The sequence below is a fragment of the Peromyscus maniculatus genome, chromosome 5 (genome assembly GCF_049852395.1).
Source record: "Peromyscus maniculatus bairdii isolate BWxNUB_F1_BW_parent chromosome 5, HU_Pman_BW_mat_3.1, whole genome shotgun sequence".
In the NCBI taxonomy this organism is placed as follows: Eukaryota; Metazoa; Chordata; class Mammalia; order Rodentia; family Cricetidae; genus Peromyscus; species Peromyscus maniculatus.
Genome location: NC_134856.1, coordinates 50,824,691 through 50,852,114, shown reverse-complemented (window position 1 = coordinate 50,852,114; position 27,424 = coordinate 50,824,691). Strand labels below are relative to the sequence as shown.

At 52.2% G+C, this 27,424-nt stretch overlaps 1 protein-coding gene across 3 annotated transcripts in view; it reads right to left on the bottom strand.

The window, feature by feature from the left end:
- Positions 1–17,549: 17,549 nt before the first annotated feature.
- Cmip (c-Maf inducing protein) overlaps positions 17,550–27,424 on the bottom strand; it is a 198,886-nt gene continuing 189,011 nt past the window's right edge. For all 3 annotated transcript variants that reach the window (XM_006986345.4, XM_076572193.1, XM_016004941.3), the window contains 7 exons: positions 26,773–26,889; positions 25,869–26,009; positions 25,192–25,239; positions 23,942–24,088; positions 23,242–23,347; positions 22,085–22,155; positions 17,550–19,147 (listed from right to left, as the gene is read on the bottom strand). In XM_006986345.4, the coding sequence (XP_006986407.1) occupies positions 19,094–19,147; positions 22,085–22,155; positions 23,242–23,347; positions 23,942–24,088; positions 25,192–25,239; positions 25,869–26,009; positions 26,773–26,889 (684 nt within the window). In that variant the 3' untranslated portion in view covers positions 17,550–19,093. The remainder of the gene's footprint in view (positions 19,148–22,084; positions 22,156–23,241; positions 23,348–23,941; positions 24,089–25,191; positions 25,240–25,868; positions 26,010–26,772; positions 26,890–27,424) is intronic.

Here is a 27,424-nt window from a genome sequence, read left to right as displayed (position 1 = left end):
CATGTGCCTGTTTAAATGGAGCCCAGAGGGCAAAGCTGGGCCTCCTCCTCTGCACTCTCCACCTTCATTTTTGAAACAGGGTCTCTCACTGAACCTGGAGATCACAGATTCAACTAGACAGTTCTCCAGGGAGACCTAGAGATCTTCCTGACCCTGCCCCCTCAGTGCTGGGATTACATGAGTGTGCCACCAGGTTTGGTTTTTGGGTTTTTTCTTTTTCTTTTTCTTTCTTTCTTTCTTTTTTTTTATTTATTTATTTATTTTATTTTTTTTTGGTTTGTGACAGAGTCTCGGGGTCTCACCATGTAATCTTGGCTGGCCTGGAGCTCGCTATGCAACCCAGGCTGGCCTGGAACTCACAGAGATCCACTTGCCTCTTCCTCCCGAGGGCTGGGATGAAATACAGGCATGTTCCATGACACTCGGTGCCACACTTGGCTTTGGGGGATCCAAGCTGGGGTCCTAATTCTTGGGCAGCAAGTGCTTTACTCATTATCTCTCCAGGCCCACCCTGCCCCCACCTCCCAGAAACTTGAGGACAAGCAAGAATAACCCCCTTTATTTTCAGAAGTCCACTCTGCACCCCTCAACTGCCCAGACTAAACCAAGGCCTCAGGAAAAGCAGAGCCCTGCTGCCTTCCCAGATGGAGTCAGTTTACCCAAGTGTGAGTGAGAAAGAGTGGATCTAGACAGGTGCCATCACACAGCTGTGTACAGCTGTTATGTCTCTTTGGATGTGGGGACTTAGGAGTCACAAAAGCAAATCCTACCCAGAAACTCCAAATCCAGACTGGAAAGCCACATAAACTACCTTCCCCAGAATGCACCTCTCTGGACTACATTTCCCGCAATGCAGAGAGGTCAAGTTGCTGCCTTATTTCTGACCCTGGTGACTTCTGGGAGTTGTGGTCTCCACCTGTACTAGAGGCCAAGAAAGACCTCCTTGGTTGGTTGTCTAAGCAAGAGCCTCAGCCAGGGTGTGGTGGTGCACACCTTGAATCCCAGAGGCAGGCTGATCTCTGTGAGTTTGAGGCCAGCCTGGTCTACAGAGCAAGTTTCAGGATAGCCAGGGCTGTTACACAGAGAAACCCTGTCTTAAAAAACAAAATAAACAAACAAAAAAGCATGAGCCTCATGTGGACAAATAAAATATACATGTTTATAAACCCAGAGACTCCGGGAGACCCTGAGGTACCTTGCACCCCACTTCAGCACAGACTGATTTTGCTTGCAGCCACTCCTGGGATTCATGGGGCTATAGAAGCTACCATCTTGAGGGCAGCATTTTTTTTTTTTTTTTTTTTTTTTTTTTTTTTTTTTTTGGTTTTTCGAGACAGGGTTTCTCTGTGTAGCTTTGCGCCTTTCCTGGAGCTCACTTGGTAGCCCAGGCTGGCCTCGAACTCACAGAGATCCGCCTGGCTCTGCCTCCCGAGTGCTGGGATTAAAGGCGTGCGCCACCAACGCCCGGCCGAGGGCAGCATTTTTATCTCTTTCTCTAGAACCTAGTCACATGCCAGCCCAACCGGGATGCCCTTAGGATATTCACCACATGACCAGTTGTCTGGGGCCAGTGGTCCAGTCACTGGCCAGTCTTATTTTGAACACAGCTCTAAGCTACACTCGTCACCAAAGCTGGGAAGATGGGATGATCAAGAGGCTGCCTGGGGCTAACGAAATGACTTAGTGGGTAAGGCGCTTGCCCTGTAAGCCTGGAGACCTGAGTTTGATCTCCAGTGATTACAATCGTCCTCTGACCTCCACGTAGTGATATGCACGTCCGCACTCACACATGTCATACACACAATAACAATAAATCAAATATAATAAAAGGAAAAAAAGAGATTTCCTGTGGTCACAGGTCACCAAAGTAGGCCACCCTCCTTCCTACTCACTGGGCAGCCCGGCTAGGTCATGCTCCTATCCTGTCCCAGGAGTGGGAGTTGGAGGAGGAGCAGTTACTGGCTTAGACCAATCAAGATCCAGACACTGGGATGGGACCCCTTGACCTGGGCTCTGCCAAGAGGAGAGGACCCTTCAGCACCCTGACCAGAGTGCCTTTCCTCTCAAGTCCTGGGGTGACCAGGATGTGAAACTGAAAAGATGGAGTGGGAACGCCATGATTCCAAGTCCCCACGCCACCCCACACTGCCTCTCTCTTGTCCGAGAATGACACCATTGTTCCAGGTGAAGCTGAGCGGAAGGGGGATCATGGCCACTCCACAGAATAGTACTTACTGGAAGCATCTAGACTTCGGGGTGGGGCGGCTCTGCTCTAGTGTGCAGCCTGCTTTCAGTGTCCTTTGGAAAATTCTGGAGACCCTCAGAGAACTTTCCAGAAGTGGAGGACTGAGGTTCCACCCCAGGGAAAAGCGCTAACCTGAAGACCTGAAGCTCAGCTCTGCCTCACTACCCTGTCAGCGGTGTGGCTCTGGGCCAGTTACTGCCCCTCTCTGGGCCTCTTTCTCCTTCTTGAATAGGAACTAGCAGTGTTTGAATTCTTCGTCTCTGAGGTCATGAGGTTCTCTCTAGGGAAAAGCAGAGGGGAACTACGGCCTAGGTTGTGGTGAGCCCCGAACTGTCTGGGCCCCAGCAGCACCTCTGAGTGCTAAAACAATCGAAGGTCTCCCTCTCCCAGTCTGGCCCTCAAGCTCTCACCACAGGACACCCAGACTCTGTAGTCCAGCTTTCACCATGGCTGGGCAGCCACACACAGCACCCTGGGGCAGTGTCCCACCCCCTCCAGGCCCCACCAAGTTCTGCCCCAGCTGTTACTTCCCGGTCTGTGGTCTCTGCACGGGTCTGGTGCGCAGTCTTATCTAAACAGGCACCCACAATTCACTGGGGCACTGGCTGTCAATCAGTGTGACTGTGACCCCAAGGTAGGTTTTCTAGACTGGGCAAGTAAAACACTTGGGGCATAGTACCACAAAAAGACATGCGCGGTTTATCCAGCCACTATGCCTAGGGGACATCTGCCTATCTGGAGACACGTCGTCTGTCTCACCTGGTAACGAATGTTTTCAGAGACCAATGCCATCAAGGCAAGGGTGCAGGGTGGGCCCTTGGCAGAGAACCATCCAGTCCTCGGTGCCAGGTATACTGAAGGTAAGGGGCCCCGTGAACACAGACACCACAGAATTCTCAGGGCCACCTCCAAAGGCACAGAGGTCTCCTGTGTTCAAGGCAGGGAAACCGAAGCCTGGGTGCCGTGCCGCGAGCTGTTGTGGTCTTGTGCTGTGGTTTCTCTCGGCTAACTCAAGGCAGAGCTGTGCAGAGTCCTCCAGGAAAGGAGCGAGCAAGAAGGACAGGGTGGAGCCCTCCAGTGTCCCCAGGTCCCAGCCCCCTCCCCGGGCCACCACTACTGGGCACTCTGAGAACCCTTGGGGCTGAGCAGGCCGGCTCACACAGAGGCTGTTACCCATGACGCCACCAGGGGGCAGCAGAGACTAGGAAGTGCCTGCAGACCCACACCGCACCCCCCCCCTCCTCCCTTCGCTCTCCCCAATTCCTGCTCTAAGGTGGATGATACCAGGCTGACGTGGTGGGGGGCTTGAAAGCTCTCAGGAGATTCCATTTACCAGACAGGGGTGGGAACCACGGGTTGAGGGCCCTGGTTTTTTGACACCATTTGTATAGCGGTGACCCAAGGGTGTAAAAAATTGCCAGTGCACACATGTGGTTTATAAACGGTGGAGAAAGTAAGGAGGTTCTGATGCATGTACAATATAGACGGGGGCCGGGGCGGGCTCATGACCCCCCTCTTGATTTAGTCTTGAGTCTAATGCTGCCGAGACAAGAGAAACGGGCTTTTGATTAAGTAGGAGATGAAAATATCTGAAGAATATAATCCTGCTTTGCATGGATTTGAACATCACATGAAGGGCTGCTGAGATGGCTCAGTGGGGTAAAGGGGCCTGTGGTCAAGCCTGATGACCTGAGTTCAATCCCTAGGATCCACATAGTAGAAGAAACCCAACTTCTGCAAATGGTGCTCTTGCTTCAACACATTGTGGCACACACACACAATAAATAAATAGATAGATAGATAGATAGATAGATAGATAGATAGATAGATAGATAGATAGATAGATAGATAGATAGATAGATGTTAAAAATTCCATAGCATGACTAGTAAGGGCTTGCTTTTCAAATGGTCCTGGGGATGGAACCTGGGGCCTCGTATATGCTAACCAAGGAAAGGTTTCCCCAATGGAACAACTCTGCCCTGGCAGGGGAAGATTTCCCCAGCGAAAGTGTTACAGCCTTGCTCCGCCCAGGCTCCATCTCTGCTCTGTCGAAAGAAGGTCGTCAACCAAACCTCATTCCAGAGATTTATTGGAAGGGAAGAAACCCGGAGGGTGGCCGCCTCTGCAGGGGTGGAGAAGGACAGCAGCAAACTGAACAGGAACAGGGCTCATACAGAGCTTCTTCCAGGGCAGAGTTTTTCCAGGGAGAAGGTTTTCAGGGTGGGAATTGGTCAGATTTCAGTCCCTTGAGCTTAGACAAGCTCAGATTGGCTGGATTCCGTGCTCAGAGATTGGTTGGTTTTCCTGTTCAGGGATTGGTTGGTTTTCTGCTAAGTTGGTCAGGGGCAGATTTGGCTCTGGTTTCAGGGCCAAAGTGTGTTTATTTCATTGGCCCTTTTAAACCTTTTGGCTCTAATTTCAGGGCCGGGGCATATTTCTTTCACTGGCTCTGATTCTAGGGCCAAAGTGTGTTTCTTTGGCTCTGGTTTCCGGGTCAGGGTGTGTTTCTTTGGTTCTGGGTTCAGGGCTAAAGTGTTTCTTTCACTGGCTCTAGTTTCAGGGCTAAAGTGTTTCTTTCACTGGCTCTGGTTTCAGGGCCAGGGTGGGTTTCTTTGACTGGCCCTTTTACCTTACAAAGCATGTGCTCTTCTGCTGGGCTACTTCCTCAGTCCCAGTGAATTTTTTTTTTTTTTTTAATTCTTTTGGACACTTTAAAAGACAATGTAAAGAAAACAAAAAATTTTAAAAATGTAAAAAGTTACCAGGTGAACACAGGTGGTCCTGACTTCAAAATATAAAAACAAGAATGAACAAGGGAGAAGGAGAAATAAACCAATATGGAGGCCTCCAAATGTTTATTGATGGATGAAATAAGAGTAAAATGTGGGGTGTGTGCTGCGAGGTGGCCCATGGGGTCAGGACACTTGCCACCAAGCTTAACAGCCAGTGTTTAAGTCGGGCAGTGATGGCACACACAGCTCTCAGGAGACAGAAGCTGACAGATCTCTGTGAGTTCAAGGCCAGCTAGTCTACAAATTCCAGGATAGCTAAGACTACGCAGAAAAGCCCTATTTCAACCCTTCCCTCCAGCTCCCATCCCCAAATTAAAACAAAACAACTGGGTTTAATCCCTGGGACCCACATGTAGATAGAGAAAACCAACTCCCAAATGTTACCCTTTAACCTCCACTTGTACTCTGTAGCACACATATGTCTGCACGCACCCACGCACACATGCATGCATATATACATACATATACACACTAGTAAACAAAACACAATAAACGATTTTAGTGTGGGGCATGTATAGACAGTGGCATATTATATATTTTTTTAAAGATTTATTTATTTATTATGTATACAGTGTTCTGTCTGCATATACACCTGCAGGTCAGAAGAGGGCATCAGATCTCATTACAGATGGTTGTGAGCCACCACGTGGTTGCTGGGAATTGAACTCATGACCTCTGGAAGAACAACCAGTGCTCTTAACCTCTGAGCCATCTCTCCAGCCACACAAAAGGCAGTAATGACACATGCCACAATCAGGATGACCCTAGAGGACATGTTCAGGGAGATAAGCCAGGTACAAAAGGACATACATTGTTTGGATCCACTTATCCAAGGTCCCTTGGCTAAACGGAGCGATGGAGACAAACAGCAGAAATGAATTGTCAGGTCCTGAGAGAGGTGGTGGAGATAAGGAGTTAGTGACCCATGCACAGAAAAAAAAAGAAAAGAAAAGAAAAGAAAAGATTAAAATGGGCACTGGAATGGAGCTCAGAGTATGTACTTAGCATGTGCAAGGCCCTGGGCTCCATTTCCAGCACCATATTGCACATATCACACACATTTAGGATATACACACTTTTATTACATTTATTTAGTGGGGGGGGGAGGGCATTCACATTCCATAGCACACATGTGGAGGTCAGAGGACAGCTTCTGAAAGTTGGTTCTCTCCTCCCACCATGTAGGTCCTGGGGATTGAACTCAGATCATCAGACTTAGTGGCAAGCGTCCTCATCCAATGAACCATCTCATGGCCCAGTGCTTGCTAACCACACCCACTGGACAGCAATGTTCCAAATCTCCTGCCCAGGTAACTGAAAATGTTTGGGGGCTTTTCCATGCAGGAGAGAGAGAGAGAGAGAGAGAGAGAGAGAGAGAGAGAGAGAGAGAGAGAGAGAGAGAGAGAGCTAATTCAGGGCTAGTCTCAGGTCTTGGTACCCTGGAGAAACAGCTAGTGCCTCCAGATGTTTATCTGTTCATCCCAGAGGTTTAAAAGGATGTGCACAGATTGGCAGATACCTTGCCTTCAAGAAGCAGAGGTGATCTACTGCCATCCTGGCCCTGCCTGACCAAGGAGAAGAAATGTGGCAAAAGTGTCTGGGTGGGGAGAGGGAGCCGTGGCCAACTGCTCACACTCAGGGTTTTAGGGAGCTGGGAGCTGTAGGGAGTGACACCGATTTCGGGGAGGAAGCAGGTCTCGTGGCTGCTTCCCACTCAAAAGAGGAGGCCAGAGAGACACCACACCAGTTTGGAGGATGCTCACAGGTGAGGATTGGGGCCGAGGACCAAGCTCTTACCTCATCTCTGTTCCACGGAGATTGCCAAAGCTCACGCCTGGACCAGCACTAGAAAAGCATCCAGAGAAGCTACAATGTCACCCACTGTCAAGGGTAACACCAGAGGGAATGAGAAAACGTTCTTTATCCATCCTCATACCCATGTTGTGGGAGAAAGAACTTTCAGGGGCAGGGAAGGAGTGAGGTACTGGCCTGACGTAGGAGCCTTCTCCGGCTGGCTTAATGACAGCACCATTAAGAAACCAAAAACAAGGCTATGGCAGAGCTACATACAGCATGCAGCAGAGCAGCAGCCTGTGGGTCTCAGCCCGTTCTTAAGAGTCTACAACCTAATGCCGGACAGTGGTGGCGCACGCCTTTAATCCCAGCACTTGGGAGGCAGAGCCAGGCAGATCTCTGTGAGTTCAAGGCCAGCCTGGTCTACAGAGCGAGATCCAGGACAGGCACCAAAAAGAAACCCTGTCTCGCAAAAACAAAAACAAAAAGAGTCTACAACCTAGAAACTCTCTAGGGCTCTCCCTGCAGCATTCCCCTTCGGGGGCGACCAGCAAGCGGCAGCTGAGCCCTTATGCTGGCCTCCCCGACCCTTCCATCTACTGGCTGCTGTTTTCTGATGTAAGCACCGCCCCCAGAAACATTTGTGGAGCCTTCTTGGGCAGGGCCATAGCCCAATGCTTCACCCAGTTAAGGAGCCTTGCCAAGGTCCAGAGAGGAATGAGGGCAAGAAGAAACCCTTTCCATTACCCCCTTCCCTCCTTCCCTTCTCTCTTTAAGACAAAGTCTCTGTACCCCAGGCTAGCCTCGAACTCACTATGTAGTGGAGAACGACCTTGAACTTTTTTGTTTTTTCTTTGAGACAGGGTTTCTCTGTGTAGCTTTGCGCCTTTCCTGGAACTCACTTTGGAGACCAGGCTGGCCTCGAACTCACAGAGATCCGCCTGGCTCTGCCTCCCGAGTGCTGGGATTAAAGGCGTGCGCCACCACCGCCCGGCTGACCTTGAACTTCTGATCCTTTTGCTTCCATCTTCCAAGTGCTGGACAACATGTATAGACCACCTCACCCAGTTCTAGCTGGTACCTGGGAACGAACCCAGGGCTTGGTGAATGCTAGGCAATCACTCTATCAACTGAGCTATAGCCCCTGCCTAGAAGTGGTGTTCTCTTTGTCCCTTGTTAGTCACTCTGGAAGGGGGATGCTGCAAGGGGATCCCTAGAGAATTTCCAGGTTGTAGACTCTGAGATGATAATCCTTCGACCCTAGAGTGGGAGAACCAGGGTTCTATCTCAGGAATTCACCATCCTTCTACCTCGGAGGCCAGCCAGTGCAAGAAAGCAGCCCCAGGGCAGGCGGGGAGTCCTGCTGGTTCTCGCACCCTGACTCCTTACAGGGCGGTGCTCCAGGCTGAGCTGCAGCCTGTGGGCCTCAGCCCACTCTTTCTGCTCTCCTCAGCTTCGCTCAGCCTTCCCAGCCTGGTGGGAGGGGTGGGGGGGCTGCAGCAGCTGCCTCCTGCAAGGGAAGCTGGGTCTCCATGGCAACATTGACGTCAGGGGCCCAGGTTGGGAATGCGGCCTCCCGCCCCCAGTGGCCAGCTTGGCCCAGCTTCAGCCCTGATCTGCAGCAGCTGGGACCCCAGTGTGGGAGCCACTGGCCTGGCCCTCTGATCTGACCCATTTGGGGATGCGGGGATGCCAGAGGCTCTCGACAGGTGGGGGCATCCTGGTGGTCCGGCCTCATTTGCCAGCCCCCACTTTGTCCTCAAAGTGCCCTCAGCTGGCTGCTGGCTTAACAGACCCTGCTTCCTGCTCCATTTACCGTCGGTCGGCCCCCTCCCAGAGAGCGTGTGCATTTAATAGGAATGAGGGGAGGGGGAGGGGCCAGGAAGGCAAACAATCCCCAGCTTATCATTTAGTTCTCCTCTCTCCACATTCGACCCCAGTTCATTGTTCTAGGATAAAGACCCAAGCGGCCTTAACTCTCTCTGGCTAATCCAGAGGTCTCCCCTCCTGCTTTTCCTGTCCCTCCAAAGTGCTTACCTGGAAGACTCTACACTCTGGGGAGTCATTCCTGGCTCCTCTCTGGACCCAGGCAGACCCTGAGTGCGGGTTCCTCTCAGAGGATCTCATGGTAGTCTCTGGGTTTGACCCACTTTCTTCGTGGCTGTTGTGAAAAATGGTATGTGTGATTACAATGGCTGCCTCCTCCCTCAGACTGTGTGGCTTGAGGTCACAAATGGCATGTGTTTTGTCCACTCCTTCGTCCTCAAGGTGCCTTGTGTACAATAGATATGTCCCCCACCCCCACCGCGCCCCTCTCTCCTGCCTCCTTCCCTCCCCCTCCCTCTCTCCCTCCTTCTCTCAGAGACACACAAATACATGAACACACACATGCACATACACATACACACACCGGCGAGATGGTTCAGCAGGTAAAGACGCTTGCCCCCAAGCTTGACAGTTTAAATTCAATCCCCAGGTCCCACATGGTGGAAGGAGAGAACTCACTCCCACAAACTGCTCCTTGACCTTCACATGCACACTTTGGCATGCACACCCACACATGAATATAATAAAAACATTTTAAATCACACTTGTGTGTGTGTGGGGGGGGGGTACTAGGTGGGTATGGAATCCAGGGCCTCCTGCATGCTAGGCAAAGGCTTTACCCTGAGCTACACACGGAGACACCCTTCTCCCCACATACATCCTCACACAGCCTTGAAACTCAGTTCATAGATCAGCCACATACGGTGCACACACGCCAATGTTTATTGTATCTCGAATCATCTCAGGTGCCTTCATTGTCCCAAATGAAACCTGGTTGTACCAGCAAATGTCTTCCTGCTCAACCCCAGGTCCACTTCTGACTCTCTGGATTCCTGCCCTGGAAGCCACATGCATATGGAATCACCAAACTGTGAATGTGAGGTTGTGTCCAGCAAAGGGAGGGTGCCCCTGTAGTAGCCACAGGGAGACTACCAGAATTCTAAGGAATCTCTGACCTGACTACCCAGGTACACATCTAATTATTCAAAATACAACGAAAAAAGAAAAAAAAAAATCCAGGTTTGTGTGCAGCGTGGCTCAGTGCTAGAGCGCCTGCCCAGCAAGCTCAAGTCCTTAGGTCTCCGGATTCCCCCCAAATCCGGACTCGCCCTCCAATCGTGGATGTTAGATATGGCACCTGACTCGCTGACTCTTCCATCACCCATCACGCCAGCACGTGCCACTCATCCACTTACCCACTCAGTTACACCATGTAAATGTGTGGGGCAGATATCTTTCTCCCTCCAAATGGAGAGGCAGTAGACTGCCATATCCTTGGCTGCTTCATTCTTTGGATTCAACCAACTGTGCCCAGGATGTACAAAACCTTGGAGTCTACCCCACGCCAGTAAAGCCAGTCATGGTGGGTGCAACCACAACCCCAGCATTTGGGAAGGTGGGACATTGGAATGAGACGTTCAAGTTCATCCTCGGCTATATAGAGAGTCATAGGCTAGCCTGGGCTACAGGAAACCCTGTTAAAGGGCGAGACTAGGGGGGGAAGGAAGAATGAGTCTGTACTAAACATGAACATGTACACTTTTTCCCCTCAACCAGTGGCTCTCAACCTTCCTAATGCTGCGGCCCTTTAATACAGTTCCTCATGTCGTGGTGACCCCCAGTCATAACTGAAAATTGGCTACTGTTATGAATCATAATGTAAATATCTGTTGTTGTCTGGTAGTCTTAGGTGGTCCCTGTGAAAAAGCCATTCAACCCCCCAAGGGGTCACGACCCACAGGTTGAGAGCCACTGTAACCTAAACCATAAAATACAGTTTTCTCCTGTTGCTTTGTATCTCGCATTATAAGCCACCTTGAGCTGCTTTGAGCACATGGCAGGGTGCATGTGGGTCACCAGTGAACACTCCATCCCTTTCTGAGAGACCTGAGCACCTGTGGATGCTGGTACCCTGGGAGAGGGGCCTGGAACCTGTCCCTGGCGGATAGGGAAGGATGAAGGCTCGCACTCTGCCAAGTCGAACAAGGACGCTTGCTCTGGAGTGGGGCCTTGGGCTAGGCCTGTGAGCCTGAGCTCTGCCAGGCAGCCCTACCATTTCCCCAGGAGCCTTTTCTGAGCTGGCGGCTGCCTCTTTATGGTCATACAAGCTGCCTTCTATCAGATGCTCAGCCTCTCAGCTCTCACGTCTCAGTCCCCAGCCGTTGAGGGTCTCTGCTTCTCAGTCACTCCCTGGACTCCAGCTTTGTAGATTCTAGAACTGGCTGTACCACAGCGGCTGAGCCCTTCAGATGTAAATGGCTGAACTCAGGTGTGCTCTCAGCCCACACCACTGCATCGTGAAGCTTCTTAAGGAAAATAACAGTACGCCAGATGCTTCATTACTATTTTTTACATTGGTTACATGTTGAAAGGATAGTGTTGTGGAGAAAGAAAGCACATTATTAAAATCAGTCCTAGCGAGGCATGGTGGTATGCATCATCACACCGGAAGGCTGGGCAGGAGGATCTTGAGTTGAGGTCATTCTGGGCTATATATAATCAAAAACTGTCCTAAGTCAATTCCACCTGTTTCTTTCTTTTCTTCTTCTTTTTTTCTTTTTTCTTTTTTTTTTTCTTTTTGGTTTTTCTAGACAGGGTTTCTCTGTATAACAGCCTTGGCTGTCCTGGAACTCACTTTGGAGACCAGGCTGGCTTTGAACTCATAGAGATCTGACTGCATCTGCCTCCCCAGTGGAGGGATTACAGGCCACCATGCCCGGCTCCATCTGTTTCTTCCTTCCTTCCTTCCTTCCTTCCTTCCTTCCTTCCTTCCTTCCTTCCTTCCTTCCTTCCTTCCTTCCTTCCTTCCTTCCTTCCTCCCTCCCTCCCTCCCTCCCTCCTTCCCTCCCTCCCTCCCTTCCTTCCTTCCTTTAAGATTTATTTATTTATTTATTTATTTATTTATTTATTTATTTATTATGTATACAGGAGAGGGCACCAGGTCTCATTATAGATGGTTGTGAGCCACCATGTGGGTGCTGGGAATTGAACTCAGGACCTCTGGAAGAGCAGTCGGTGCTCTTAACCTCTGAGCCATCTCTCCAGTTCCCATCTGTTTCCTTTTGTGTCTCAAAATGTAATTCCTGGAAGCTTTGCTCTGTAGCCCAACCTAGTTTTGGGTTTAGGGCAATCCTCATGCTACGTCACCATACCTGGCTCCTTGTTTCCATCTTAGTTGACACGTGTGTCCTCTAGCCTCCTGTTCCCAGAGCTGGTTTAGCACAGGCCCCACAAGGGAGACAGCACCCCCCCCTCCACGCATGCTGGTGTTCTCAGGGTGCTGTAATGACAAGGTCATAACCTCACACCCCACCCAACCGCTCCCCAGAAGCCAGGGTGTGTACGGGAGGGAGTGGCCTAGGGAATTGCTTCTTTGGGGGCACCCTATTCCCACAGGGCTTCCCAACTTCCTTTTGGGTCCTCAGTTCTCTCCCTGCAAATGAGGGGAGGCAGCCCTGCTGTGTGGAGCAAAATCAGCTAAGGAGAGGCCAGGCACGGTGGCCCACACCTTTAGTCCCAGCACTCGGGTGGCAGAGGCAGGCCTGTTTCTGTGAGTTTGAGGCTAGCCTGGTCTACCTAGTGAGTAGTCCCGTCTCTAAATAAATAAACAAATAAACAAAATACCCACACAGCGCTCTCTCTCTCTCTCTCTCTCTCTCTCTCTCTCTCTCTCTCTCTCTCTCTCTCTCTGTCACTAGGAGGTATCCCTTCCATTCTGTCTTTCTCATCCTGATGAGCTGATCAGTTACCACGTGGCCCTTCTGCTGAAAGCCATGTCTCTGTTAACAGGTCTCAGGGAAGCCATCTGGTCATGCGGCTCCTTTGTCCTCGGCAGCCATGAGACCAGTGCTTTCACCAAAACTCCGGTTTAACACTCTGCCTTCAAGGCCCCAAATTCTTGATTTCCAAATAGGACACCTCCCTGATCTCATATCTGGTTCCACAAAGACACCACACCTCCCAGTTGAGGCTTCTCCAAGGAGGGTGAGTAGAAGTCATTCAAGAAACTCATTCACATACAGATTGTAGCAGATGTTTAGGGCAAGCCCAAGCCGCTGCGCTGCAAAGGGGCCCCCCAGGACCCCAGCACTGTCAGGCCTAATTAAGCTCTGCACCTAGCAGCCAGGCTTCTAAAGCAGCGGTCTGAACCTTGGCTGCACAGCAGAATCATCTGGGAAGCTTCTAGAGCTTGCATTACCAGCCCGCCTCCCCGCCAGCAGCTGCCTCATTCTCTCAGAGGGAGCCGATGTTTAGTGTATTCACAGCCCCACAACAGACTGCGGTGTGCAACCAGCCCCAAGGGCAGAATACCACACACACAGGAATCACCTGGGAGACTTGCTAAGCACCCAGAGCCTTCAGAGGGTCTGAGGGAGACCCAGGGTCTGCAGTTCCGACCATCACCACCATGGTGCAGTTCATAGGTGGACCACAGCAAGGCTCTAGACACCAGCTTCCTTTCCTGGGTAGTATCATCCACATTGGAGTGGAGACTGAGAAGAACGCCAGTATTAGTTTTAGGATGGTATCCAAATCTAGATAGAAATTACTGAGAAGTAACCCAAAGCTGCATACCCCAACATACACACCTGTATATATAAAACGCAGAGCTTTTAATCTTTATTCCCAGCAGGTGGCAATAGAGTTTAAAGGCCCACCTCTTCAGAAGCGGTTTTCTAAGGCCTGCATGATGACTTCTGTAGGTGAAAAGAACATTTGTCGTGTCCCTTGAAACATTTTTTTTTCTTGGCAGGGCATTGGTGGTGGACACCTGTAATCTCAGCATCTAGTGAGGCAGGAGGATCAGGGTCACTGCAAATTCAAGGCCCGTCCAGTCTACATAGTGATTTCCAGGTCCGTCAGGGCTACCCTGACTCTGTTAGACTCTGTCTCAAATAACAACAGCAACAACAACAAACACACTGAAAAGTAAAACAAAATGCAGAAAATATTGCCCCCCCCCCAATCCCTGCCCTCAGTCAGCTGTGTTGTTTTGTGGTTGGGGTTACAGAGCATGTCTACAACCCCAACAGGCTGTCAGCATGGCACTCTTGACTCAGTTGAGGTTGCAGATATGAGCCAGCATGCTTGATGTGCACAAGTTCTTTTTTAATTTAACTGCAAACACCTGTGACATTAATACACCTTTAAAAGTTATTTTTAATTTTGGGTATGGGTGTGTATATGCAAATGGGTGCAATGCCCTTGGAGGCCAGAAGAGGGCATTGCCGGTCCCCCACCCTGGAAATAGTGTTACAAGTCAACAGGATGCTGGGAACCAAACTCTAGTCCTCTGCAAGAGCAGCAGGTGCACCCAGCTGCTGAGATGCCTCTCCAACCACTCAGGAGCCCTCACAGTGCACTTTCCAGTGGCACATGGAGCCGGTACCATGCCGTGAAACTGCATTCTTCCCCTCTAGCCCCAGAACCCTGTCATCCCCAAGATGAACCCCTGTACCCGCTGGCAGTCAGTCCACCCACCCCAACCCTGACAAATATCAGGTGGCTTTTCAGGAGTCTGGACTTGCTGATTCTAGACATTTCTTTTTCTTTTCTTTTCTTTCTTTTTTTTTTTTTTTTTTAAAGATTTATTTATTAATTAATGTATACAGTGCCTGTATGTCTGCAGGCCAGAAGAGGGCACCAGATCTCATTACAGATGGTTGTGAGCCACCATGTGGTTGCTGGGAATTGAACTCAGGACCTTTGGAAGAGCAGTCAGTGCTCTTAACCTCTGAGCCATCTCTCCAGCCCCCCTAGACATTTCTTATTAATAAAATCACACCTGGACTTTTGTGTCTGGCCACTTTCCCTCCAAGCCATGTTTTTGAGGTATATTCATGTTATAGGATATTTTGTAAACAATGTATTATTTGTGTGTGTGTGCGTATGCCAAGGCACATGGGTAGAGGTCAGAGGACAACTTGTGGGAGTTGGTTCTCTCTCCACCATGTGGGGGCCAGGAACAGAACTCAGATCTTCAGGCTTGGCAGTGAGCACCTTTACCTGCTGAGCCACCTTGCTGGTCCTCTTCTTTCCTTTTTATGAGTAAATAATATTCCATTGTCTATATGGGCCTTCTGAACCCTAGGCAAGTGCTTTATCATCGAGCTACTCCCCCAGCCCTGGTTTATAGGTATTTGGGCTGCTTCCCTCTGACGCTAATTTTAAAGAGTTGTTGTGTGATGGGTCGCACGGCACTAATTTGCAGAGGAGAGCTTCATGGTGTCTAGCTATCCGTATCACCACAGACCAAGCTGAAGAACTCTCAGGTCTCTTGTCCCAACCATGCCAGTAGCAAGCCACTCCAAGATAGCACCACGGAGATCTCTGTCATCACTGAGGGCTTGCACCTGCTCCAGAACTTTCTAGAAGTGAAGCACACGGCTCCTTTCCCTCGGTACTCCCTCCAGTTATCTATGTCATCGTATCGGGTGGCTCCTTCTTGTTCTGTAGAACTGTATGTGAATACACTATTGTGTGTATTCCCTGAGCGACCCAGACGTTTGCGTGGCCTTGTTGTCTACCTGCCCCACAGTGTCTACCATTGGTGGACATGATTCCCTTTAAGCCATGCACTATAAACCTTTGCTTGTGTGTTGGATGTGTGAGCTCGGTTCTACAGCTGTCTGGGGACCCAACTGCCGGCTACAGGGTGTCGATTCGTTTAGTTTGAGCAGACAAGCCCGCAAAAGCAGCGAGTCCACTCTGTGCTTCCACCTGCTGAGGCCCAGTTTTCCTAGCCACCCCTGCCACCAGCTCTGAGAGCCCGCTAGCTGACTCAGTCCTTCCAGCATAGCCAGGCGGCAGGCACAGAGACCTGGTGACCATACAGCTCTCTTGGAGGGTTCTTGGACTGCCCTGGAAGGCGCTCTCCATCTCATCTGGTCCCAGGTCCTCAGGATTAGCCGCTCTTTTATCAGAGCAGTATGTGCTGTGGCTGTGTCCGCCATCTGTGCCGTTGCGTCCTTTGGCACCTCCGAAGGGCTCTTCCCACCCAGCCTAGACCTGACATCGTATGAAATGTCACACACACAGGCATCCAGTGTGCCCATGGTTGGCTGTGGGGATGATAAGGCAATCCAGTTTTTGAGAGCACCTCTTTTGAGTGTGTCCCCTCAGTGAGGTCTGTTCTACTTCATGGAAGCTGCTTCTCCATGGTGCACACACTGGTGTGTGGCCTCAGCTGGGCAGCTGGCCCCTGGCCTCTCTACTCACAGGACTGGGGAAACCTTAAGAGAGGAAGGAGTGTGTGGGGCAGCCAGGCACTCCAGGCTTAGTCCGTCCGGCCTTCGGTGACTGGGGCTGTCAGGTGGAATATCAGGGAGGAGACACAGGGGCATAGGATCCCTCAGGGTAACTCAGGGCAGTGGGGACCGCCACTGAAGGTCAACAGTTTGGGAGAGGGTGGAAACGATTTCTCTGACCGTGGTGGAGACGTCTGTGCGGCGCAGCATGGAGACCGAAGGCCAGCATCATGTCTCTCTCCATCACTCTCCACCTTAGATGTCTGAAACAGGGTCTCCCACGGAATCTGGAACTCACTGGTTCAGCTAGGCTGACCGGCCTGCAAGCTCCCTTGGTCTGCTTCCACCGTCCCAAGCACTGGGATGGTAAATGCATGCACGCCACTGTGCCTGGCTCTGGATGTAGGTGCTGGGGATCCAAACTCAGGTCTACATATTGTTTATGGACCAAGCATGTCACCTACTAAGATTCCTCCCCTGCTCCCACCTCGCTCTTTTTAGCTTTGACACACGCTCTCACTTCACAGCTGAGGCTCCGAGAGCCGGGATTCCAGGCGCGTGCCTCCATGCTTGGTGATCTCTCGTCTCTTTTCAGACAAACTGAATTTGCCTGTTGAAGACACCCCTGAGAAGAAGCAATGGATGGTCAGGTGCTGGGCTACGGCCTACTAGGACCCTCTGGAGAGAGGCTGTCACCGTGGATGAGAGGGCAACTGGTAGGCACGGGCCAGGGACTCCGCTTTTCGGACCTTACAATGAGTGGGATACCACAGCCCTGGGTGACAGACTCAGGTGCCATGGTCAAGCACCCAGAGTGGGAAGCCAGTCTTCAGGTGCGTCCTGTCCGTGAGTGGGGCCTCTCCCCACTCCCCACCCCCACCCCTCACCCCCGACTACACAGCAAGGCCAGCCTTTGATGAGTCACTTACAGTTTATTTTTGCCTGAAAGTATTTCACATCTCTTTGTACACAGCTACGTGACAGTATTTATTATTAACCATCAAGAAAAGCAACAGTGCAGGGTGGGCGGGGCGGGGTGGGGCGGGGCGGGGTATCTTAGTTCTTTTTTTTTTTATCTTTTTGAAAATTTTTTCCTTTTTTTTTTTTCTTTTGGTTTTTTTTTTCCCTTTTTATTTATTTACTTATTCTGCTTCTGCGTCTCTCTGCACCAGGGTGCTGTGAAGTTCGGAACCGGGGTTGGAGAGTTGGGAGAAGAAAGCAACAACAACCGAAGAAATCAACAGAGAAACGAACACAAAACAGAACTCACTCCACACACACACGGGCACACGCACGAAAGAAAACCTGCCACAGAAAGAGAATTAAGACTGAGACTGAAACCCAAAGTCTCCGTTTTTTTTTTGTTTGTTTGTTTGTTTTTGTGTTTTTTTTTTGTGTGTGGTTTTTTTTTTTTTTCCTTTTTTAAAAAAATGAGGGCGTAGTTTGGGGGCGGGGGTAATAAAGTCCTACCTGGCAAAGTATAAAACAACTGAAGCGTGGTTTCCATCGAATAAGATTAAATAGATATAAAACAATGAACGTCGACTGGTGGGTTTGGTTGGGAGGTGCCAGGGAGGGGACGTATTTGTGCTAAACGAACAGAAAAAAAGGGGAAGAGGGAGGGGGGACCCCAAATGAATTTGTCAAAGGGTTGTTCTGTACAGTGAGGGCTTGGTAAGAAAAAGCCAAATGTCTGTAAAAAGAAATGAGGTTGGTCTGCCTCGGGGGCGGGCGGGGGGGGGGCACACAGGTGAGGGGATGCCGCAGTGATCACATTGGTGGGGAGGAGGAGGTGTGGACGGTCGGGTCAGGCTGGCTGGGTGACATAGCTCTTCTCTCCCAAGAGACCATGCAGAGAGGTGGGCATGGGGCATGGGGCATGCGTGAGGGAACCACGGGGTGGGGAGGCCACAGGTCGCAAGTCTCAGCAGGGGACAGGGACCACTAGAGAGGGGTGGGGGCGGCAGCAGGACCTTGGAGGACCAACTCTTCTATGGGGTATACAGGGAGGAAAGGCTGGGACCCTTCCAGATTTACAGAAGCAGCAGAGCGGAGGAGTGAGCTACAGTATGGAGACCCTAAACTCCTTTCTCCTCCTCCCCCAGTTTGACCCCCACCCATGAGGAAGCTGGAAACATCTGGAAATAATACAGAGTAGCAGGTGGGCAGTCTGACGGGAGAGCATTAGCATACAAGAGTTCATTAAGGAAAAAAAAAAAAGCAATTAATTTTCCAAAGGCCTTTTTTTTTTCCCCTCTGTTGTTTTTTGTTTGTTTGTTTGTTTCCTTTAAAAACCAAAACCAAAACCACTAGCACTAACCCGACAGCTGACTGGTCCAGACAGTACTACACGCCAGGGGGGCGGGAGGGGGGGGGAGGGCTGGTCAAAGACTTCATAAATAAGAGCAGGTCCCAGACCCGCAATTTGTCAACATTTCTTAAATAGGTGCGTTATTTAAATCTTATGTACAAGAACCACTTTGCATAGCGATGGTGGGGACACAGGACGATGGGTGACATGACTGGGTGTTCCTGTCCCAACGGCAGGGGCGAGATCTCGGCTCGGTGCACCTCCAGGAAGAAAAAACGCGTCCTCCTTCTGGCCCGAGGCGATGGCATCAGGCTGGATGGATGCCCCCACACATGGCATCACACAACAAAGGCAAAGAAAATCCACACAGGGATCCCCGCCCGCCCCTCCCCTGCCCTCCCCCTCCCCGCTCTTCCTCCTCTCGTTGCCACCAAGGCCGCTTTTGATCCAAGTCAAAGGTTCCGATATGAAGCTCTAAGAATTAGGCGGGGGCTGGGCGTGCTGAGGATCCCCCCCTCCCCCCCTCCGCCCCCCCCAAGACTTCCCCCATCTAACCCACAGCCAGGTGCTGGGGCCACCCTGGGACCCACTGCTCTACGGCTATTAGTCAAGAGTCGTTTTATTTTGTGCGACGCCATCCTGTGCACACAGGGGGCTTCACCAGGCTTCCGTGTAGCGGACGTCCACCTCCTTCAGATTAGGAAGTTTGGCCTGTGGGTGATAAGAAGGTACCTGGTCAAAATCCAGCCATTTCCCCCAGCAACCAGAGGGTAGACAGCCTGATCTTCGAAGGGCTGGAGATGTGTGTGTGTGTGTGTGTGTGTGTGTGTGTGTGTGTGTGTGTGTGTGTGTGTGTCTCCTACCACCCACACCCTCTCCATGATGAGGCTGTGGGCTCTGAAGGCTCTGGAAGGGGCTGGTGACCTTAAACAGCGCACAGGGCAGGTGGCCTCAGAGACACGAGACAGTGGCTGCAGAAACCACAGCCCTCTGTGGAACCACAGATGCTCTGTGAGACTGGATTACACATCTGGCACCCTGAAGCTTGTTTTCTCGTGACTACGGCTGATCTGAGTCCTGTCCTTGGCTCCCAGGTGGCATTAAGGATTAAATGTGACGTTGTGGGAAAGCCCTGAGCATCATGTAATAGACTATGTATCTCTAGGTCCCTTCCCATTGCTGAATGAGAATGGACAGAGTGGGTGAGGGACCAGGGCAGCACCAGAAGCTGGCCTGGACACTCTTCCTCCTGGGTTCCTGTCCTTCCACTGAAATATGGTTCTCCCTATACTTTAATAAAATATTTATTTGAGATAGAGCCTCATGTAGTCCCGGCTGGCCTCAAACAGCCATGAAGCTAAAGATGACCTCCTATTTCTAATCTTTCTGCCTTCAGCTCCGAGTGAGACGATTACAAGCATGTACCACCTCATCTGGTCCGTATGGAACTGGGCATGGAACACAGGCCTTTGCGCATGCCAGGCAAGTGCTCTAGCAACTGAGCCCAGCCGCAGCCCAATCCACTCTGCAAGATTCTTCTCAGTCCCTGCCCTCTGTTCCTGCTGGCAGACTATTCTCAACAGCTAGCCTTTTCCTTCACTGTACAGAGGCATCTGTCTCCTTAATGGTCTCCTGTCTTTACTTCCTGACTTCCCAACATCCCTGTTCAGTAACACACACACACACACACACACACACACACACAAAGGGAGCCTGCTCATTGCCTCTATCCTGTGCCCAACAATCTTCAATGGCTTCCCCTGCCCAGGCAGAAGCTGCAAGCTGGGGCCTGTGGTCCCCAGTACAGAGTTGGGAAACACTGTCAAGCCATGCTTGCCAGTCTAGGAGGCTGAACAGAAAAATACAGATGTCCAGGTTCTTTGGAAAGAACAGGAAGACCAGGCCAGACTGCCTATCCAACCATGTGGGTTTGCCTGTCTGGCATTTAGCACAACCATCCTTCTTCAAAAGTCAGGAAGTTCCCAGATGCCCCAGGAGAGGAAGGACGGAGGTTGGTCAAACACCAGTATCATTGAGTTGGCACCATGGCCCTCTGGGATGTAAAAAATAAATAAGGGGCTGGTCAGATGTCTCAGCAGGTGAAGGTGTTCACTGTACAAGCCGAGTGACCTGAGTTTGATGCCTGGAACTCACATAAAGGTGGAAGGAGAGAACTGACTCCACACAGTTGTCCTCTGACCTCTATGTCTGCTCGAGCATGCGCGCGCAAATACACACACACACACAGAGTAATATTTTTTTAAAAAGATACTGGGGGCTAGAGAGACGGCTCGGTGATTGCTGCTCCTCCAGGGACCTGAGTCAGGGTCTTAGCACCCACGTCAGATGGCTCACAACCATAGGAACTCCAGCCGCAGGGCATCTGATGCCTTCTGAATGCATGCACACACATGTGACACACTCTCTCTCTCAAAATGAAGAGAGAAGGCAGTGACTTTTCCTCATAAGCGGCTGCTCTCACTCCCCTCTCCCATTTGACTTCAGTGGCGTTGTGGCTTTGGGGACCTGGAGCGCAGGACACTGTGAGGCCTCTGCTTCTTCCACTGCAACATGCACAGGTGCCCCCAAGGTGCTTGTGTGCACGTGTGTAAATGCACAGATGTAGCTAGCAGGTACGAGTCCCGGGGCCCACCCTTCTTTCAAGCCTGACCCAAGGTAGACAGCATTGCTCCGCAGAGACATCTTGCGTTGTACCCAGCTCTACAGTCGGAGCCTTTACCCCTCCCACCGCCTGCCCTCCCCCCGGGGACTGCTAAGTTCTGTGCCTTCTGGGACTCGTGACCTCTCTGGTCACACATCATGGCAGCTGCTGTTTGGCCTTTGTTCCCTGCCTGGGCTTGGCAGGTGCTACATCCATGCCTGGGTCAAAGAGCAAGCCCAGGTGCGAGAGAGCCAGAGAGAGTGATTGGTAATGGTTGGAGAGCCACCAGGAGACCCTGGCGAAGGTGGGGCCTGACCAAGGGTTCCAGGTTCCCTACGACGCACATATGTTCTGATGGATGGAAATGTCCCAGTTGTCACAATCCTCTCGAGCCCCCTCCTCTCCTTCCCAGGTGCCAGGCCAGGCCCTGGAGGGCCTGCAGCAGCCTAGAGAACACATGGCCTGCTTCTGCCCTGGCTCCTACTCCCACAGGTCATCTCCCAAACAACAGCTAGGTTTTTAAAAGAAGGACGTGAGACCCCACCGACAGCCCCAGGGGTGTTCTGGGAAAAAAAAAAAAATCCAGCCCTTCTGTGACCCAGCGAGGATCTGTATCAGCCCTCCTGTTCTGTCTTACTCCAGCTGTGCTTGCCACGGCCAGCTGTGCTTGTCTTCTCTGCATACACCTTCCTCTCACCCTGGGCACCCCAGGCTTCTCATCCTTTGAATTCAACATATGCGGCCTCTTCTTGGAAAAGGCGGTCCTTGGTTTTCCCGTGCCAATACAGAGCCCTGTCTGGCTTCCTCTGTTACTATGCCCTCACCCCTACCCATCTTGGTCTGCTCCTGGTGTGCCAGTCCTTGTGCTGGAGATGTAGCTCTAAGGGTGGCCAGGGAGGGAGGGAGGGGGGTGGCTAGCGAGGGAGCTGGGGATAGCCAGGAAGGGAGGGAGCCAGGAAGGGAGGGAGCCAGCAGGGAGGGCTTACCTTCAGATCCTCATAGGTATCAGCCGAGAGCTTGGTGCTGTTCATATTTAAACTGCAAAGACTCTTCATGGCTGGGTAAGGATAGACAGACAGACAGTGAGTCCACACGGTAGACTATGGCAGGATGGGGACACTCAAGCTGCAGGCCACTCTCAGTGTGGATGGTTAAGGGAGCTGAGATGGTGTGAGGTCAGCCATCATGACTACCAGGTAGTCCATTTCACGCTCTTGGCGTCAGAGCTGGGTCTTTTCTTGGTCCCTGACCTCTGACCTTCTCTCCCCTTCAGCTCTAGCCCTGCCCCTAGAGATCCTGAATGTTCCCTGGCATCTCTGGCTTTGGGTCTCAAGAGCAAACACCAAGTTGGGGTTCATGTTGGAACCATATGGGTGCTTGCTGCAGACACACCCAAATGCTTATGTTGAGATGCTGTGGGGGTGGGGTGCAGACCAGTGGGGGTTCATTAGACCCACGCACCCCTGAGTGACTCCTGCAGGAATATCCTGCAGGGAGCTCCTCCAATTTCCCCTCTATCAGAGCTCCCACCATCCAGAACTGGTCCATAAGCTTTTTTTTAAGTAGTGCCACAGCCACTTTTGTGACCTAGCGCTAGACTCTCTGCCACCTCCCAGAGGCCTGCTTGGCCATTTCACAGCTGAATCACCAGGCCTCTTGTCTTAAGGGAGCAAGGTAGAAAATAGGGAGCCCAGCACATGCAGATTCCCAGGCTCAATGCCCCCTTGATCAGAGCTCTGTGGAACCCGTACCCTAGCCCCTTCCCTAAGCTTCTGTTACTGAATGCTTCTCAAGCTGGACAGGCCCAGGAATGCCTAGGGACCCCAGTAGCCCCGAGGCGTGTTTCTGAGCAGCTGGCAAGGCTGGAGCTGCTGGGTGCGACACCGGTGACAATGGTGCCCTAGAAAACTTCACGGTGGTTTACTGTGGCTGGGTGGAAGACACAGGCTAATCTCACGGACTTCCCCTCTTCCTCCAGACTTCTAGCTCCTCGAGGGCAGGGACACCCACCCCTCTGCTTGCTCCCAGCACCTTGCCAGCATGCAACAGGTCTGCTACAAATGGGTTAATTAATAAACTGCCTGCTTCCTTCTCAGGGTGTCCAGCTGGGGGTCAGCCCACCTGCTGTAGACCAGGTACTCACAGCTGAGGGCCAGCAGGCCGGCGTCGGTGACTGGGGTCTCACACAGGTTCAGCACCTGGAGCATAGTGAGGTGTTCCGACAGGAGCCGCAGGCCGGCGTCTCCAAACTGTGGGGCACATGGGTTCTTAGCCTCTCCAGGCCCAGGGGAGGGGACCCTAAGGCTGGGTAGGAGTGGGAGGTGGTGGGATCTAGCTAGGAGGCCATGCCCTCTTTCCTGAGTCACACACCCCTTTGTCTTGTGTTCAGATCTAGTTTCTGACTGGGATCTAGGCCAGGCAAGAGCCTCTGTGAGAGTCTGAACTCGGGGCTCTGAAGTCTGAAGGCAGAGCTTGGGTGGCCTTTTCAAGAGATGGAGGAGCCTGTGTACCCCAAAGGGCTAGGCCAGTGGTGCCACACTGGGACCCAGCAGGCTCCAAGAGCATACTCATGTACCCCTTCCCTGGCAGGCTGGAGAGGCCTAAGGTGATCTCTCAGTCCTGTGTCTCCCAACTCAGGAGTCTGTACAGAGCTTTCCCTGGACTTGGGTGTTCCCAACTGGGAAATGGGCTGTCAACTGGCACGAGGCCCCCAACCTCTTCCTGTCTGGGGGGAATGGGTTAGGGTTATGTGTGCAGAGCAAGTGGCTGGGCCCATGAGCTCTGGGCAGAAAGACTGAGTTTGGGGGCGTGAGGAAGAGGACGGGGTGTGGGCGGGGCGGCACCTGCGTGGACCACAGATTGAGCTGCTTGAGAGAAGGCAGTTTGATGAGGTGCTCGGCGCAGGCACTGGTGACGTTGGTGAAGGCCAAGCTGAGGTTCTCCAGGTTTCCAAAGGAGCCAGAGCTCAGCAGGCGGGCCAGGTCCGCATCCTGCAGTGGGTGGCATGATGCGCTCAGGGCAGGCCGGGGTAGCTATCAGGTGGGCCTCATGCCCTCTCCCCCTCCGCCTTATCTGAAGCCAACACCGTCTCTGACCACACCGAGGGCTTCATGTCCCCAGGAGCTGAAGGGTGGTGGCCCGGCCTGTGGTGTGACTCACAGCTTGAGTCACGGCTGGGCTGCAACCAAGACCAGCGCCCTCCCAAGCAGAGCGTGCACATGCACATGCACATGCGTGGTGTGCCTTGTGTGTGTGTGTGTGTCTACACGCATGCATGCACATGCATGCACACCCTCTAGCCGCCAGTTCCTGTGGGTTTTCCACGTGAAGAGGCAGTCACCACCCTTAGCCCCAAGCCAGCAGAGAGACACACGTGCTGCATGCCCTGGACTGAGGTCTTGTCTTTGACTTTTAGCCGTCCCCTGAGTTACAGCTCATTTCCCATCCTCCTTTGCAGCTAATTATCAGGCTAGGTGCTGAATATGGACAATGAGATGTAAATGGAACTTCTAAGAGGAATCTTCACGGGAAGGGCGGGCTCTACCCTGCCACTTCCTTCCTCCTTGCTGGCTGGCTGGGATGGAGCCGCGGTGGCTGGAGCCTGGGCAGGCTTCCTGGGACATGAGCAGGAAGCCATGCCGAGGACAGTGGGGTAGCAGGAAATTAGATCCCCGAAGGCTTTGGAAAATGGTGCGCCTTTTGTAAAAGTCAAACAGACTAACCATCCAGTGCCGATTAGCTACTGTTACCATGGTTACTAGCAACCCCTCGGTAATACTGCTGATGTCACCAGCAAGCAGTCTTTTGTCTTTTTCAAGGTGCTGGAGACTAAGCCTGGAGCCTCCACACACGCTAGCTAAACTGGTGCTCTACTGGTGAGCTGCAACTCCAGCCTCAATATCGGAAACAAGCTTTAGCATAGCAACATCCTAACTCTGCTTGGATTTCATTTCTTTCCCTTTCCTCCATTTGCCTCTTGGAAGAGCTGGCCTAGCTCCCTGTCCCATCGTCATCCCTCCCCTCCCCTCCTGGTCATCCCTCCTCCCTGCCCCGCCCATCTCGCTCCACTCCACCCACCCCTGCAGAGACTTACCGTGGACTTGGAGGGCAGTGTTAGCCTGGTGGGCCCGCCTTTCCTTTGCTGCAAGAAAAAAAGGAGACCAGCTGAGTCACATGTCCCCTCTGCCACCACCGGCCTCATGACGCCATGGTGGCTACTTTACCGGGCAGAAGGCACGACGGTGGTCATAGCACAGGCAGCTTATGGCATATGTAACACTAAGAAACACGGGCAGAGGTGGGGGAGGGGGCGGGTGCTCTGACTGGAAGGGACGCCACCACCTATCCAATTCTTGTCGGGGTTAAGTGGCACCCGTTTCCACCAAGAGTGCTGGCAAATGACAGAGAAGTTTTACACCAGATGTCTCACGGTAGGAACCTGGGTTGTGCACACCTTTTGCCAAGGGCCATGGGGGGCGGGGGGAGGGGGCCGGGGGTGGCTCCGGAGGAAAGGACAGCCCTGATGGGCCTGTGTGTGCACATGTGTAGACATTGCCTCTCAGCTAGGACTGGGTAGGTCAATGACACCTGGGTCCCTGCAATCAAGTGGAAGTGGGTTGGGTGACTTCAGCCCACCTGCGTTACCTCTCTTGGGTCCATCTAGAATCATGTAAGAAGAGCAGGGAACGATCCCAAACTCTTTGGGTATAGAGGAGCAGTCACAGGGGTCATCTCCTGCTCTGGGAACAGCAGGCAGTGGAGAGGACTTACCAGCTCCTTCAGCTCCCGCTGCCGGTCACACAGCTGTTCGTACATGCGTTTGCCCACATCTGTGCTCTCCAGCGTGGAGATGATCTGCAGTTGGGTATCGTTGTTGTCGATGATGTTGTATTCCAGCATCAAGCACAGGATCTGCCGGGAGTCATGAAGGGGTGTCAGGGAGTGGCCTGCCACAGGACCTTGGCATATGCTGCTCTCCACATTTGGAGTACTCTCTGTCCTTGTCCCCATGTTAATGCTTCAATCCCACCTCCAGGGAAACTTAGGCTTTTTCTAACGGGCCAGTAAATTCTTTCCTGTTCACACCCCCTTGACTGACGGGTAACTTGGTGACTGCTTTCTAGAGGGTAGAATGTGGCAAGGTGGTGCTCCTCAATTCTGACAGCTGCTATAAAAATCCTGTTGCTCATGGGACAGGTGCTCTGGGAGTGTCTGGTTTTAGAGGACTTCGTGGAATAGTCGGGAAGAGGGGACGGAGGAGGAACAGTTAAAAGTGTCATGAGGGTGCAGGGCCTGTGCTCTTGATAACTGAGCAGTGACCCTGAAGCCACACAAAGCAGAGAGGCTGCCTCAGTCCTCTGGTCAGAGAAAAGAGCCTTGTGAAGGACCCCACGGGCTCTAACCCCCATGACAACCCCAGGAAACCCCAAGGGAGAACAAGTCAGACGAGCCTGGCTATCCCTCAGTCTGTTAACGGTTCTGTCCTCCATGTGCAGACAGTCGCTATGTAGGTAATCAGAAGAGAAACTTCCAGATGGCTGTGGTCAACATGATGGTCCCCAAGCGGAATGAACCAGCAGCAGTCTGAGGGCAGCCGCCCCCTCAAGAGGCAGCAACCACATCTGCCTTGCCCACACTGCCTGCTCCTCACACAGATCCTGTGCCGGGGCCTCACCTCCGCCATGGTCTGGTTCCCTCTCAGTGCCAGGAGCATACAGGGGCCCAGCTTGTTTTCCGCCAGCGAGAGCAGAAACTTTTTGGTCTTGTAACAGGAACCCATGAGGATGTGCACCTGGGAGGCAAGAAGACTCAGGTGAAGCAGCCGGGACACCACGGTGGCACTGTGACCCTCAGTGCCAGCCCCCTGAGGGGGACGGACGGACGGACGGACGGACAGATGGGGACAGGTGGGAAACCAAAGGGTGGTGACACTCCCTGCTTGTGCCAACAGCCTGGTCTCCAGTGACCACCAGACCATCCTTGGGGACAAAAACCTCCTCGCAGGGTGGACAGTGACCGAGGACATGTTGAGTGGCACCCCACAAGTGTCATACTACACTGATTCCGGGTGCAGGCAACAGGCACGGTCACCGGGACAAGTGAGACAGTGGCCACCGGGGCCGTCCAGGGGAGCAGAGAGTTAGCATGAAAGGGCACAGAGGCGGAGCTGGAAGGCAACGCGTCCCGGAGACGGGCGGTGCTGATGGTGGCAGAGCGGCGGATCTGAAGGGTGGAATGTTCCTGCACAGGATGGTAACGCTCACACTCTTATCTGTTTTACTACGGACACAAAGGAGGCCCTCCCCCCAGCCCCCTTTAGGGGGCTG